Genomic DNA, 15,229 nt, shown 5'->3' on the forward strand with positions numbered 1-15,229 from the left:
TTTCAGCTTTTGGCTCTGCCTGGTCTCAGGCACTCCGAGCCTGCCGAGCCTCAGAGTCCGAGCCTGTAAGATGACAAGGCTGGCAAAGCCCGGGCTGTGGTGGGGGGGGGGGGAGCCCACAGGGCACTGGGCCTCCGACCACACGTGCATGGTCCACGGAGTGAACCCACCGCTGTTACAGAAACTATCTTCCAAATGTCTCTACGTGCTGTCTGTCGGGACGGCTAAGACACAAAGCCACCTAAAAGAAATTCTCCATTTGTCCTGTGGTCTCAACCAAGAGCTCCTCAAAGCAAAACTGCCATCTTGGGAGACACCAGTTCTCTTTCTAATAAGAGCTGGGAACCCTGAAATAGAGGTTTCCCATTACACAATCCCCCCCCCCATCATCTTTCCTGGAACTCCCTCACCTTCCTGTCACCTCCGGCCACCCTAGTCCACACCTGTCTGGGCCCCCGGCCCTCCTCCCTACATCATCTCGGACAGCCCACTGGGTCCGTGTTTGGCCCTGGGCCAGGCCCCCGTCCTTCCTCCCTGCCATCAGTGCTGCAGCATCCTAACAGGACTCCCCAGCACGCCGGTCCAGCCTCCCTGCCCCGCACGGCCCCAACATGGGGTGGAGTATCTTCCTGACCCCCTCACTGCCTACGTGAATCCACCTCCCTCTTGGAGAACCAAGGAGGCCCCGCCCCTTCTCACTCCTCCGTCTTAGACCTTCAGCCTGATACTAAATATATTTGGAGTCCCCTGAGTACTTAGGGTGCATCTGCGGGATCAGGTACAAGGGACAGGAAAGGCTCACCATGCCAGCGCCGAGCCCTGGCCAGAGACCCCAGCTCACTGCCTGGAGTGTGAACCCCCGGGGAAATCTGCTCACCAGGACTTTGGAAATGTGTGAAGCACAAGAGGAAAAAAAAAAATCAGAAACTGTTCGGGAAGGGCCTGCAGGGCCGAGGGCCCAGATCTACTTGTGGGGTCTGTGCCTATGATCCCTTCTCAGGGGAAGGAGAACGCCTACCCTGTGTGTGAGAAGATGCAGATCGGTAACATTCCTGCACTCAGCACAGGCCCAGAAAGCGTCCGTGGAAGGGCTAGGACACCTAGATCAGCCTCTTCGCCCCAGCATCATCAACATCTTGGGCCAAATGATCCTTGGACTGGGGGGTAGGGAGCCCCGTCTGTTACAGGCTTTGTAGCAGCACCCACTAAATGCCAGTGGCACACATCCATCACCCCCACCCCAGCCGGACACGGACAAATGGCTCCAGATACTGCCAGCTGTCTTTGAAGGGGCAGAAGAGCCCCTGCGTGGAGACCACCGCCTTCCAGCTTCAGCCAGGTCACGGAGCCCAGGCTTCACCGCCAGGCAGCCCAGAACGCGCTCTGCACTCCACACGGATCGGCTCTGCAACTGTGAGCAAACCAGACCAGCTCTGAGGGTTTCAGCTTGACACGTGGCTCTCCACAGCCACGGGACGGGCGGCCCCCTTCACCAACACCGCCCAGTCTGCGGACAGACCGGGAGAAATCCCAAAAGCGCGGGGCACGCATCAAGCATTCCGTACGTGGTGCTGATGATTAGAACTGAGGATGTACGTGAACCTGAGTACGTCCTGCTCCTGTCCCGGCCTCCACTGCGGGGAAGTAAAATGTCCTTGTCCCTCTCCTCTCTTCCCAGGGAAGATGAGAGACGGTAGGGGCTACTTGTAATGGGGGAGGGAGGAGTGATGGGGCAGGGGCGACCGTGGCTTGTGGCCTAGGCCCCGGAGGTCAGGTTGAGCCACATGGGCCCCATCCGGCTCTGGTGTCACTCCACGCTCTGACATTCCAATGAGATAAGCTATATTTTAAACAATGTGGTCACTAAAATGTGAGCTATGTTGCTTTGGCGACCTTAAAAACACACACACACACACACACACACACACACACACACACCAAGAAATCCAAGTATAATCCAGGCACTCAAAAGGGTCGGGCAACGCGTCGGAGGCAAGAAGTCCTGAGCAGGGGCTGCTGACCACCACTGCCCAGGGGCTGGCTCTGCTGGCCTTGCTTTGTGAGCTCCCCCGGCCTGGACAACCACTGCAACTTTCCTGGAAGATGCCTAGTGCAGACCATCCAGGTCACTGTGCATCTGGCGGAGGTCAGCCTGGAGAGGCAGCTGGGGCTGCTCTGCACGGGCCTTGGCGTCCCCAGCAAAGTACAGAACAGAGTCCTCATCCCAAATCATAAAGCCTTCCAGCACCCCCTGGGCTTAGTGCAGGCAGAAGAGAGAGAGAGCCTGGCTCCCAGGAAGCCTGGCACAGCTACCCATCAAAAAAAGAAAAGTCACAGGCCACCCATTGGGTAGCGTGGTGCCAGAACCACTCAGGGGAAATGTGAGCTTTGAGGCATCTCAGAACCAGAGACAGGCTTGGGGTCCTGGCCCAAGAGGCCCCCCAAGCAGATCTGAGCCCTTATCTAAACATCCCCGCAACTTACAGATACACATTGGACAATGTGGTGGAAAACGCTGGACTCGGGAGCCTGACACATAATTAAAGAGATGCTAGTTTGAAGATTTGGGAGTGTAGGGGGAGGGCAGGGCAGTCAGACCAAGGCCAAGTCTGAAGGGTACCGTTTTCCTGAGTGCTGTTCGGATGAGCTGGCCTGTGTTTGGAAGCAGGACTGAGCCGGGGCAGTGCCCCCAGCCATGTAGTCACAAGTCTCCAGAAACACCCAAGACCCAGCCGTGCCTTTCACCGCTGCCCCTCCCGGCACCTCTCAGCTGCCCCTCCTCAAGGAACCTCTTCAAAGGGAGCTGCAGACCAAAACATATGGTCGCCCCCTCTGGGTTCTCCCTTGAATGGCAACTTATTATTATTTTTTTTAATATTTTATTTATTTATTTGTCAGAGAGAGAGTGAGCGAGAGCAAGCACAGGCAGACAGAGAGGCAGGCAGAGTCAGAGGGAGAAGCAGGCTCCCTGCGGAGCAAGAAGCTTGATGTGGGACTCGATCTCAGGACGCTGGGATCATGACCTGAGCCGAAGGCAACTGCTTAACCAACTGAGCCACCCAGGCGTCCCGAACGGCAACTTATTCTTAAACAGCAGATGTATCCTCATTTTTATTTCTCACCCAAAGACTTATCCATATCATGGTTAAGTACAAGAAAAATATAAAGTCAGGATGCTGGAAATGAGAACATTATAAACAGTAAAATCATGGGTTAGTTACTGAGAGAGCACTCAGCTTGGCTCTGAGCTCCCTAGCAGACAAGGCAAAAAGGGAACATCACATGCTACGTGTCTCTGGTTGTGTACAGACAATGCTGACAAGTTCTGCAGGGGAATCAAAGCTTGCCCTGGCCCTAAGTCTCCAAAGAAATCTTTTAAGAAATCAGGTGGCAACCTGAATCTCCTCCCACATCCATCAAGCCAGCCAGCCTGAATTCCAAGAGTCTTCCAACAAATGCAAAGGCCATTTTGCATAAGATCGCTCCTTGCAAAGGACCTGAAGACATATCACACAGAGGCTCCTGTGAGAGGATGACTCTCCCAGGGCTAAGGGCACTTGCCTCCCTGACAGTAGTTTTGCATCTCCAGGCCACAGACTCGGCACATCTGGCATACCAGACAATGGTGTGTGCCCAAGGCGGCCCCTGCACACGGCCCTGCTCCCGGGCAGACTGCTGCGTCTGGGCTCATCGCTCTTCCCAGAGCAGAGATGTTGGAGCCGCAGGAACCTCCCGCTCCCACCGCTCTCCGCCCCCTGCCCCCACCAGCATGGTATCAGCCAAACTTCTGGAGGGGCGTGGGGCACTTCATTCACAGCTGGCTCCTCGCCAGCCTGACGGCGCTGGCTGGCTTCGCTTTTAAGCCCTATTCCAAGCTGGCATAGACTTTCTGTTTTGTTTAAGGAAAAGAAAACAGAATAAAACCCAGAAGGCAACGCTTGGATTAAGGGATGCCTATTAAAAACATGTGCAAGAGATCCAAATCCGGTAAAGGAAAAGGAGTGGGGGACAGCAGGGGGAAATTAACTTTCTACGATGAATCAAAAGCTAGGAGCAGGCAAAGCACCAGAATCACAAAGGGTAAAGGTCAGAATGTGAACAAACTGCCTTTGCCTGGGCCCTCCTCCCCTGTGGAAGGCAGTGTGACCTCCCGCCCTGGAGATGCCATGCTCTAGTCCCCAGGCACCCCCACGGTCCTAACTCAGTCCCTGCCATCCCTGCTGCCTGGGCTGCCCACCTCTCATCGACCCAAGCTCAACCATTCAGCCCTGGCTCACATGGCTCTGGAACATTCCCTCACCACTCCGAGCGTCAAAGCCACTTGTGTCCCCCAAGGTTAGTTCCCTCAGGCCCAAGATGGCAGGCTCCCCACATCTGGGGCTCCAGTTCCAACCTAGCTCCTTAAGGGGGAGGACAACAAAACGCGGTGTGCATGGACAGCAGCTCCCCGCTCTTCCAGCTAGGACCAGTTTGCTGCAGCCAAGACCAGCGGCTGCCTTGCTGTCATCAAGACGTCTGTAATTTCTTAAGCTTGAGGAGATCAGAGCCTGAGGAGACCATAGCAAGAGCTCTATGTGGCAGCGGGAAGACACCTGGAACCAGGCAGGCTGTCACCTGGACCACGGCCTCTTTCAGGGACGAGAGAGCTTCCTCTAGGCACTCTGGGAACTGTCATGTGGTCCAGCTCCAGTGTAGCTGCTACCCCGGAGGTGCTCCCTGGTACCTCTTCTCCATCGGTCAAGACCCCTTCCCAAATGTCTCCCTTTAAAGCAAGAACCACTTACTCACCGTCAGGGTCTAGCTCCTTATCTTTTTCCTCTTCCCACTTCCCTTCTCCTTCCCCTCCATTCGGCCCAACCCTTGACTTCAGGGCTCAGGAAAGCCCAGGTGACTCATGGAGCACGATGTGGAAGCACAGGCTCGTCACCTGCTCACATCCCTTCCCTGCAAGACGGAGCCGGCTCTCCCCAGAGCCTGCCTCTGACAAGGAGCTGAGCTGGCGGGCAGTCACTCATCTGGGCCCCGCCCCCAGTCACCAGGAGTGGCCTTGCTGTGGCAGGAGCCTCAGTCTCTTGCCCGGAGTGGGAAGGAAATGCGGAGCGAGCCAGATGTCCTCTGTTTCCTCTCTTCCCACATAATTGCTTTGCAGGAAATAGTCCAATGTCCTGAGATGTCCCCATCCTTTCCTACTGTCATCTTGCCTTTTACTTGCCCTGCCCATACCACTGCCCGACCTCAGCCCCCACCTTTCCCCGCAGGTGCTCCGAGGGTGCCCTTGAACTTCCAACGTCACCTCAAGGCCTCTCCTTCCCACCTGCTCACTGGCCTCCCACGCCACTGGCTGCCGGACCCAGCCCTCCCCTGACCCTCAGCCTCTTCCCCAACCTCCTCCCTCCCAGGGCACCCGATCAGTCCCTCTCTGGCCTTCCTTCCTCCTTGAGCTGGGTTTCCCTCTCCCAATTCACCCACTCCCAGGACTTCAGCCGGATCTCTGTCAGAGTTTCCAGGGTGAGATCCTACAGGTGGTTGACAGGTTATGAGAGTGAAGTGTTTAGGCAGCGCTCAGATGCGGGGGCGAAAGGTTCCAACCAACGGGCCTCCCTTGCACAGGGCTGCTCAGAGGCCTGCCCATGTGAGTGCCCTGGGTGCCCAGAGAGGGGAGGTATGGGGTGGGGGTGCTTACGGCACAGGTTTCCAAACTCTGGTGATGACAAAACCCTGTCTCCCTTACCCCACTTTGGGAAAGGCTGCCCACAGGCTAATGGCTTCCAAAGTCAGCAGGGCCAGCCCCGGCGTCTCTCCGGACGGCTTGGTTGTGTCCTGGACACAGTTAGACATCGGCCACTCATTGCCACCTTCCCACCCAAGCCCATCCCGGCTCCTGGACGTCCTGCCTCACCAGCTTCCCAGTTAAAGCTGGTCAATAATTGCCTGCTGATTCAGGCCCGCGGCCTCTCTCAGGGACCCTCCGAGCCCCACCGCCATCACTCCAAAGCGTTCATCTTGGTCTCCTTCAGTTTAACATCTTTCTAAGGGCAGATTTTTCTTTTTAAATCTGGGGGGGGGCTGGGCTTTGGCCACCAGCCATTTCCTCTAGAATTTAACTTCTATACACTGGCCAGGTTAATCTTTATGAAGCTGTCAGCTGATAACCAACCACCCTTCCCTTCAGTGACTTCATTCGTAGGCAAGAAGGAAACCACTGAGCATTCAAGGCTCTTTGTTCAGTGCCACCACTGCATCACCAGCCTCATCTGCCCCCCTCATCCCAGCCAACCACAACAGTGGCTGTCCTCTGAGCTCCCCCCCCCTTTCATGCCCTTCCCTCTACCCGCGATGTCCTTCCCTCCTTCTCCGCCTCCCAGCGTCTCACCTGTCCTTCCAGGGCCAGCTCACACCTATCACCATGACTCTGAGGTCTTCCTACCTGATCTGGCGTTTTCCCCCTTGGCCTACACAGTTCCCCTTCTGCCTACTCCCTTGGGGTCTGGCACAATGCCTCACGGGGGGACAGAGACCCCTCCCTCCATTCCCATCAGATTGTGAATGCCCACATGGACTCCCAGTATCTGCACATACTGGGAACACAGCAGACCTGACTGAATGAATTCCACAGGGACACAGGCCAGCCTGGGGGCAGGTCCGCACTGGGACGCCATCACTGTCTCCTTTGGACCCTCTGGCTATTTCAACTGTACCTACTTCTCGTTTCATAATTACGTTTACTCCTGCCTTACTGATTCCCCACAATGCCATAGTATCTTGATGGCAGGGTCTGTGAGTCCTCCTTGAACCCCCCGCCCCACCTGGACTGGCAGGAAGTTCCTGGGGCATCAACAAGGAAGGAAGAGAAAGGCTGGCGGGCAGGGCTCCCACCCCAGCTTCTAAACCTGAGACCCACCCTCAACGCCAATAAGTGCCCTTCTAGAGCTTTGTCCTGAGGAGGAGGTGATGACAGGGGAGCTGGTCTAAACAACGCAGTGAGACTGTGTCCTGCTGCAGACAGAAACCCGTGCTCTGAATCCCAAAGGTCTGAGTTCGAAGCTTCTCCATTTACTTGGCAGGAGTGAGGTGACCAGCCTGCTCCTTGGCTTCCTAATCAGGCAAGTGAAGAATCATAGTACTGCCATCGTGTGCAGTGGTTACAAAGCCTGGGTTAACGTGCATGAAGCGCTCCAAACACTAAGTTGTCAAGAAATGTTTGCCATCATCATCACCTTCATCCCTCCCTTCCAGAGAGGATGCCTGGAGTCTGTGAGATTTTCTGGGTGGGGATGAAGCCAAGAGTTTTAAAAAGGTGAAGGTAGGGGGGTGGTTCTGGGGCCCCGCAAGTGGACAGGAAGCACTGATGTCTCACCACGAGTCCTGCCCCTGACTCATGAGCTGACTCGTCCCCCCCATGCAGGTGTTCCCAGCACACCGGCACCCACTCCCTCTCCACCCGGCCTGGGGGCTGTTCCTGCCTTTGGAGAAATGACTGAAGCATTCTCAGCCCTCACCCAAGGGGCCTGAGGAATGGGGCGGCAGAGAAGGAGAACTGAGTCCGTGGAACACCCCTGCCTCAGATCCAAGTTCAAAAACCATCCTGTTGTCCTGGTCTACCCAAACTAGAAGGAAATTCCCAGCAAGCTACCACCTGGGACAGCTTTCATTCTGAACCACTGAGGCAGCACGGCTTCTGAGGCAAGGGCCTGCTCAGGGTCTGCGGACTCAAGGGGCTGCCTTGGCCAAGGGCTGGGGGAGTAGAACGGTCCCCAAATGAAATTTAAACCAGCCAACCTCCAAAGCTGGAAAACCAGAGTCGGGTTCAAGATCCTGGCCTTTAATTTCTCAAGTGTTAACACAGCTTCTAGCCTTCAGAGTTTGTTTTTAATAACTCAATCGGTCCTTTCACATCAGGAATGTGACCTTCCCTCCGCAAAGCCCAACACTCACAGTGATATTATTTTACAAAGATGTTAGAACAGATTCGCCCAAAGTCCCATTTCACACTGCCCACTTGTCAGCCTCTATGAAAGGGGTTTCAGGCATCTCCCGAGGTTCTAAATGCTTTTCTTCATCTGATGCTATCAGTCAGGGCCTGGAAACAACTGGGAATAAAAGCCAGACCAACCTCCACTCCATTCACGGAACTTGGATATTAACTCTTTCTTTTCCCAAACCTTTTTTCACAAACCAAACCCCAGCAGTCAAGGCCCAAACAAAATCAAACTCACATTTTCCCAAAACTACCAGACCAGCACATTAAAAAAAAAAATCAAAACAGCCCCCAGGAAAGACAGAGTGGAAGTTCCATTTGCCCTGAACCCTTCAACAGGCCCCACTCAGGAGCAGAGGGGCCCTCCTGGAGTCCAGAAACTGCCCTCACACAGAAACCATGGTCCACCTGCTCTAAAACATCAGGAGACAAGGCAAGAGGAGAGAGGGGGCATCTAAATATGGAAATGCCTTTAAAAAGGAACAAGAAAAATGAAAAAAAAAAATGGGTGGACAACTGTGATCACCACTGGTGAGGCACTAATACAGACCCGTGATCCACAAACGTCCGGAAGGACCATAGCAAAACAAGAACAGTGTGGCAGGGTGAGGAGAGGAGGGGCAACTGTGCTCACCCTTCCCCAATCCCAATTTCCTTATATCTCGCTGTTTCAAATAAAAGGCACATGGGTTGCCTGGGTGGCTAAGCCAGTTGAGGATCTGCCTTCGGCTCTGGTCATAATTCCAGGGTCCGGGATCGAGCCCCACACCAGGCTCTCTGCTCAGTGGGGGAGTCTGCTTCTCCCTCTGCCACCCCCCCCCCATCCTGCTTGTGTTTTCTCTTTTCTGACAAATAAATAAATACTCTTTTAAACACTAAGCTTTAAAAAAACCCTAAAAAGTACATAATTCTAAGACGAAATACTAGGATAAAACCCCAAGTCTCTCTTGAAATCAGTCAACAGAAGTCAGGGGGCCAGAGTCCACATGGCTGTTCGTGGCTTTGCATCAAACCACACACGAGTGCTTGGCTGACCACAACTTCTCGGCTCCTGAGCACAAGGTTTGGGGGATTTTCATTCACTCACGTCTGACAGCCACTCAGGGGAAATACAAACCCAGCACATGGTCACCTTTTTCCTGCCACCACTGCTCTCAGGTTACTCTGTTCCGTGGGTGACCCCAGAATCACTGTAACCAGAAACCTGATGGGCTGAGCTCAGCTGATGGTGGGGGTGGGGCAGGGGTGGGGGAGAGAGCCTCACGCTCAGGGACCCCTCCCCACACCGGCCTCCAGCCAGGGCTGCTGCTAGACAGGGAGATACTTACCCAAATTATTGTGCGCTGGGGACATCGGATTCGGGGATAGGTTTGGAGAACCTGTGAGGTGAGACACAGTCGTGAGAACTAATAGAACACTCTTGACTTGGAGAGCTGAATTCCTGAACGCCTGCCTCAAGACGGGGCAGCTCAACCCAGTCCCTGGGTCCCAGTCTTTACCTGAGGCACAAATGGATAATCAGATAACCTCAGAGGTCTCTCCCAGGACTCAATGGTGTGAGAGTCTTGCCCAAGCCCACAGTGCAGGGCCGGGAGCTCCCCTGCAGCTCTGCCCCCAGGGAAATGAGAAGGGCAGGGAAGGCCCTCTCTCCAGCTTTGCTCAAAGGCCCAGGCAGCCAAGCCTCAACCTCCTGCATAGCAAGGCCTGCAGCTGTCCGTCCCAAATGCAGCCCCTTCCCAGGTCTCAGGAAACGCAGCAAGCTGCCTCAGAAATCCCACAGGCCTCCAACCAGAGTGATATCCGACGTGAGGCATGATGGTTCCTGGGGAACGATGTCTGAACCTACCCAGCTCTTCCTGTCCTGCTCCCTTCTCTCCACCCGTTGCTCCCAGAACAGAGAAAACCACATCGCATCAGACAACCCAGCGGACGCCTCTCCCCAGAGCAATTTGGCTCATCCCCGTGTCCCTGCCTCCAGCTGGGACAGCCTATGGGAGGCGCAGACCCCAACCCCTGCCACCTGCCAGTCTGCCTGCAGAGGTGCCTGGAGCTGTTAAAGGGGTCTGTTCCTGCTCCCCAACCGGGCTGTAACCTCCCCGAGGGTGAGGGAGGAGCCACGGGCTTCTTTTCCTCCTCCAGAACCCAATCCATCAGGGGATGTGGAAGAGCCCGGGAAGAGGCAGTTTCCAAATTGGCCCCGGAGTCCAGGCCTGCGCCCAGTGTATCAGCTGTGGGGTTTTAGCAAAGTGGTTTAACCTCTTTGAGCCCCGATTTTCTCCCCCCTTCAGGTATAAAATGCGGATAATAGCATCCACCGCGTGACCTGCAGATGTGAAGGAAGGTCGTGCGCGTACAAATGGCTGCCCCGAGACTGGCACACGGTGGGCGCTCCGTAAATGCTTTCCTGTTTTGTCGCAGCCCAAATCAAGGCGGCCTGGGGAAGGCCTGGCCTGGATGGGCCCGTGTGCATGTCCTGGGGGCCACAGGGCTGGAAAAGGTGGTCCTCAGGCCCCAACAAATACACTATCACATCTCAGCTGCCAAGAGAGCAACTTGACTGGTTTCCACGTGAACGTCGAGTCAAGAACAGAGGATAAGCTGGAGACCCCACCCATGGGCCGGGGTCCCTGAAGCCCAATGTCCACCTCTGACAGATGACGGGCGCCCCCAACAGGGCCCCGTGGGTACACTGATTGCGGGGAGAGGTGGAAAGAGAAGCAGACAGACCACGGGGCAGAAAGGGAGGGGCCGAGAAAGGAGGGTTGAGGGGGAAAGGGGCAGGCTGCTCATTTGGTGCCCGGACCCCCTCCTTCGGCCGGTTTTCTTTGACAACCGTAATCATTCCACGTACAGGAAGAAGAGCAAGGAGGGGAGAGAAAGGATTGAGGAGCCATGCAGCCTCTGGAGAGATGCTGCTCCGCCGAGGCCCCGCGCCAGCACCTCAAAGCCGTGAGCTTGCAGCAGCCGCTCGGCACCGAGTACAGGAGGCCTTCAGCGCATTCCAGCTGGGTCCGCGCCGTCCGCCACTCGAGGGGGGCGTGTGCTACCCACCACGTGCCACGATGCCCAGGCTAGGTAGCCGGCAACTAGGTTCATGGTGAATGGGCACGTCTCCTTCCTGCTTCTTGCAGGAATCGCACACCCTCCCCTGGGCCGCGTGCAAGGGTAGACGGCTCTGCCTCCCACCATGGCTCTGTGTGGACCCGGCATGCCCGCTCTTGTCGGGACGGACATCTGCTCAGCTCCCTGCTCCTTCTCACCCCACCACACACCTGGCGAGTGCACAGTCTATGTGGCTGGCCGGTGGGCTTCGGTTCCGGGAGCCAATTTGGTCCCATAACAAATGACGCAGGACATCTGGAGACAGGGGGGCTGGGTCCCTCTTGACAGGAACACCTCAGTCACGTTTGGTCACTACACACAGATCCCCAGCAAAGACCCTGCCTCTGTGCGGGCTCTTCTGGATCTTAGGTGATGGAGCCCACCCCTGCCAGTCGACTGCCAGCAACACCTCACGACGGGGGTTGGGGGGGGGCAATGGACGGGACTCTGCCTACAGCCCAAGGGGACTCCTGCCCTCTCTCAAACCCCGAATGACTGTGCTCCCGCCTCTCCCCGCTCTCCAGCCACACTGAGCTCTCCTCGTCCCAGGAAGGCACCAGGCTGTCCTGCCCACGTGCCCCAGGACTCTGCCTGGCATACGCTTTGCCTGCCCCGATGACTTGGCCAACACTTGCCCAGTTCTAAGACTCAACTCAAGAGACACCTACACGGGGGCGCCTGGGTGGCTCAGTGGGTTAAGCCTCTGCCTTCAGCTCAGGTCCTGGGATCAAGCCCTGCATTGGCTCTCTGCTCAGCAGGGAGCCTGCTTCCTCCTCTCAGCCTGCCTCTATGCCTACTTGTGATCTCTGTCTGTCAAATACATAAATAAAATCTTTAAAGAGAGAGAGAGAGACCTACACTATGAGACACTGCTCCGCCCCCCAGGGCCTGCCCACTTGTGCCCCACGCCCTAGGGGCACAAGGCAGATCACTGCCTGCTGTCTCCCTCTCAGGCTGGGAGCAGCTCAGGCTCACTCCTCCATCCCCAGCACCGGGCACACAGAGGTTGCTCTGTAAATGCCTGAGAGAGGGCTGGAGGGATAGAGGGACGGAGGAGAGACAGGCACTGGGACAGGATGAAGACTCTGACCTGCATCCATGCTGTGGTTCATCTGGTGGTCACTGGTCTCTCCATCTTCACTCAGGTAGCCAGGGGGTGGGGTTTCTGGGAATCAGAAGAAAGGTGGTTCATTAAACGGCCTCCAGTGTTTGGCTTGGAGAACCCCGCTACACGCATCACACAATTACACCACTCTGCCCGCGGCAGGTGCTGCAGGAACACAGCTCCCAGGCAAGGGCACCGTCTCCTGGATTCTGCGATCATCACACCCTTCGACCCCTGGCTCCTCATCTGGATGGGGACCACTTCTGTTCACGTGGCCCTGACTCCCGAGACTGACATGCTTGTTCCGAGAGCCTCTGCCAGACTAAGTGCTCCCCACCCTGGAAGGTCAGAAGTAAGCCCACCCCTCCAAGGAGGCCGTGGACTTGCCTCAGTCTTGCCCATCTCTGTCCTCCCAAGGGCAACCGTCTCATGGTGCCCTTTGGCTCTGCTGTCTACTCCTGCAGGGACACCTTGGTCTTTGTCGTCCCTCTAGGGGTGGTCCTGGCCTCCCTGGGCAGCTGCAAGTTCACTGACAGCAATGACTGTGATCTAGTTCTCTAACTGACCCTGGACAGTGACTGAGCTCTCTAAGGTTTGCTCAGTGAACACAGTGACCTACCGCCAGGGACCAGCGCCACTTGTGAAAGACCTGGAAAGGCTGGGTCTGTAAAGGGGTCTCTTGGAACGCTCTGCCCCAGCGCACAGGCCTGTGGTCAACCTCAGCACTGCGCTAACTCACTCAGGGTGAGAGGCTCCCTCCAACCAGAGAGCTCTGGCTCTCGGAAAAGCAGGCGGCAGGATTCCTGTCACTGGGACCAGCCCAAGCACCGGCAAGCAGTTTTCCTGGACGCCCCAAGGGCTGGTGATTCACACCTTATTTGCATGTAAATGAGGGGCTTCTAAAAACATTTGCACTCTGACAGCTGAGCCCACTTTCTCCCCGTGCAGTAAAAACTCCAGCGGGCAGCAGCTCCCGCCCAGGCTGCGGTCCCCCCACCAAGCTTACTTACTTAGGGCCCCGGTTCTCCACACTGGCCGCCCGGCCCTCGGTTCCCCCACGGCTCTGCAGGCCCCCAGACCGTCGGGGGATCCTGCCCAAACTCCAGCCTCGGCCGCGAGGGCAGTGAGAGAAACACAGCGTTGCTATTTCCGCTTCCAAAATAAATGACTGCACCGAGCCCGGGCGGAAGGGTCACGCCGCCGCTCCTCGTGCCAAGAAAAGCATCGTTAGTGAGCGGGGAGCCAAGGCCACGGGTCCTCTCCCAACGGGTGTGCGGTTCTGAGTCAGGGCCCTGGGGCCAGCGCTGTGTGCAGGGGAGACGGGGCCGAGGGGGCCAGCAGAGCCACGGGGGGGTGTTGGGGGGACGGGAGGCAGGGCCCCTGGTGGCCTACATACCCCGGCGCCTACCTGGAATATTGCTCTGGGGCTCGATGCCCGCGGGGAAGTTCGTGTTCTCGGGGATGGAATGGCTGTAGTCGTCCAGCGGGGGGAACTCGGCCGGGATCTCTGTGTGGCGTGGGACCAGCACAGGAGGTAGAACTGTACAGAAGAGCAGAGGTGGGTCAGTGTCAAGGCTGGGCTGGCACCAAAGCCCTCCTAGTGTCGCTGGCCCACCGGCACAGTGGACCCGCCTCCACCCCCCTCTACCGTCCAGGAAGGGGAAGGAGACACCGGGCAGATAGCTGCAGACCCCCGGAGCGGATAAGCTACAGACCCCTGGAATGGGGGCGCCTACCTGGGGTCTCTACCCTCTGATAGTGGTAGGGATTCACGCAGACCTCGTCCTTCTTCATGTTGAAGGCGAACTCACACAGCTCCATGGCCCGCAGCTCGTGGTGGCTGTGCAGGTCGGGCCATCGCCACAGGCGGCAGTAGATGACATGGGGGAGCCCCTTCCGATGGGACACCTGCAGGCGGCCATCCAGGGACCTGTGCAGACGGGGCGAAGAGGAACAGCAGAGAGGATTGGGCTGACGTTCTCCCTGACGTCGGCCTGCACTGCTGCTCCTGGGAGCTAGCTGGCCCAAACTCAGGAAGCACCCCCCCCCCGGCCCCATTTCTCTGAGCTGCACAGGGCCTCAGGATCAGAGAATCCTGTTAGGGCTGACAGGGGTCCCAGGAGAGGAACGCAGAGGCCCACCAAGGAAGGCCAAGGGCCTCCCCGGGCTGGCAGGGTGGACCTTGACCTCACCAAGCCCTGGAGTGAGTTCTCCAGCCCTCGCGCACCCCCCCCCCCCATATGAAGGGAATGGCACTTGACTCGTGTTCTGAGCAGGTCCACGGGCCGGGCTGAGGTGTGCAGAGGGGTTCAGGCCTGAGCAAGAAAATGGGAGTTCTTGAGGTATGTGCACGTGTGAGGACCACAGGGATGTGGAAGTGACGAAGCACAGGCTGCATCTAACCCCTCCCAACACGCAGCCCCTTCCCCCACATCAGAAAAAACAGGAAAACCCCTCTCCCTTCTAGCTGCTATTTGTGAAGAGCTGGGAAGGAAAGAGGGCCATGGAAGGGAATTTCAAATGGTAAGAGCCTACAGCGGCAACCTCTCAGGAACCCCCTTCTGGTTGAGGGTGTCACCCAGGAGTCACTGCCCACAGAGTGCTCCTAGTTCAGAGCCAAAGCCTGAGGCCTCCAGCCAGAGCTGAGGAGAAAGGGAAGCCAGCTCTACACCAGGCTGAGTTCTGCAACTGTCCCCCGCCTGGCTGGACCAGCCAAGGGGCCTTCCCTGTGCAAACAATGTCTTCTGTAGTGACCCAACGCCCCCACCTCTCAGGCCAGGCCAAAGCATGGGCCCCAGCAGCACAGGGCCACGGAAGTGGGTTAAAAGGAAGACTCTCAGAGGCTTCCCCAACCTACTAAGTCCGATTCTTCCTCTTCATAAACCCCCCAGTGAAGTGCATGAGAAGAAAGGCAGAGCGGGGACGCCGGGCCTGCCTGCTGGGAGCCCGGGAGTGGCAGGCACAATCCCCGCCAAGAGTAAGGCAGGAACATGGCAGGCTTCTGAAGATGACGCCCAGTGTCATACAGGTAAGGAGATCCTGTT

The 15,229-nt window shown here is 56.9% G+C and overlaps 1 protein-coding gene across 2 annotated transcripts in view; it reads right to left on the reverse strand.

Moving 5' to 3' along the window:
* The window catches only part of SMAD3 (SMAD family member 3), a 117,348-nt gene that overhangs the window by 12,106 nt on the left and 90,013 nt on the right, over positions 1-15,229 (reverse strand). For both annotated transcript variants that reach the window (XM_082737011.1, XM_082737012.1), the window contains exons 2-5: positions 13,922-14,115; positions 13,594-13,725; positions 12,171-12,245; positions 9,307-9,357 (exon numbers count right to left, since the gene is read on the reverse strand). In XM_082737011.1, the coding sequence (XP_082593137.1) occupies positions 9,307-9,357; positions 12,171-12,245; positions 13,594-13,725; positions 13,922-14,115 (452 nt within the window). The remainder of the gene's footprint in view (positions 1-9,306; positions 9,358-12,170; positions 12,246-13,593; positions 13,726-13,921; positions 14,116-15,229) is intronic.

Source organism: Mustela nivalis, assembly GCF_964662115.1.
Source record: "Mustela nivalis genome assembly, chromosome: 6".
Taxonomy (NCBI): Eukaryota; Metazoa; Chordata; class Mammalia; order Carnivora; family Mustelidae; genus Mustela; species Mustela nivalis.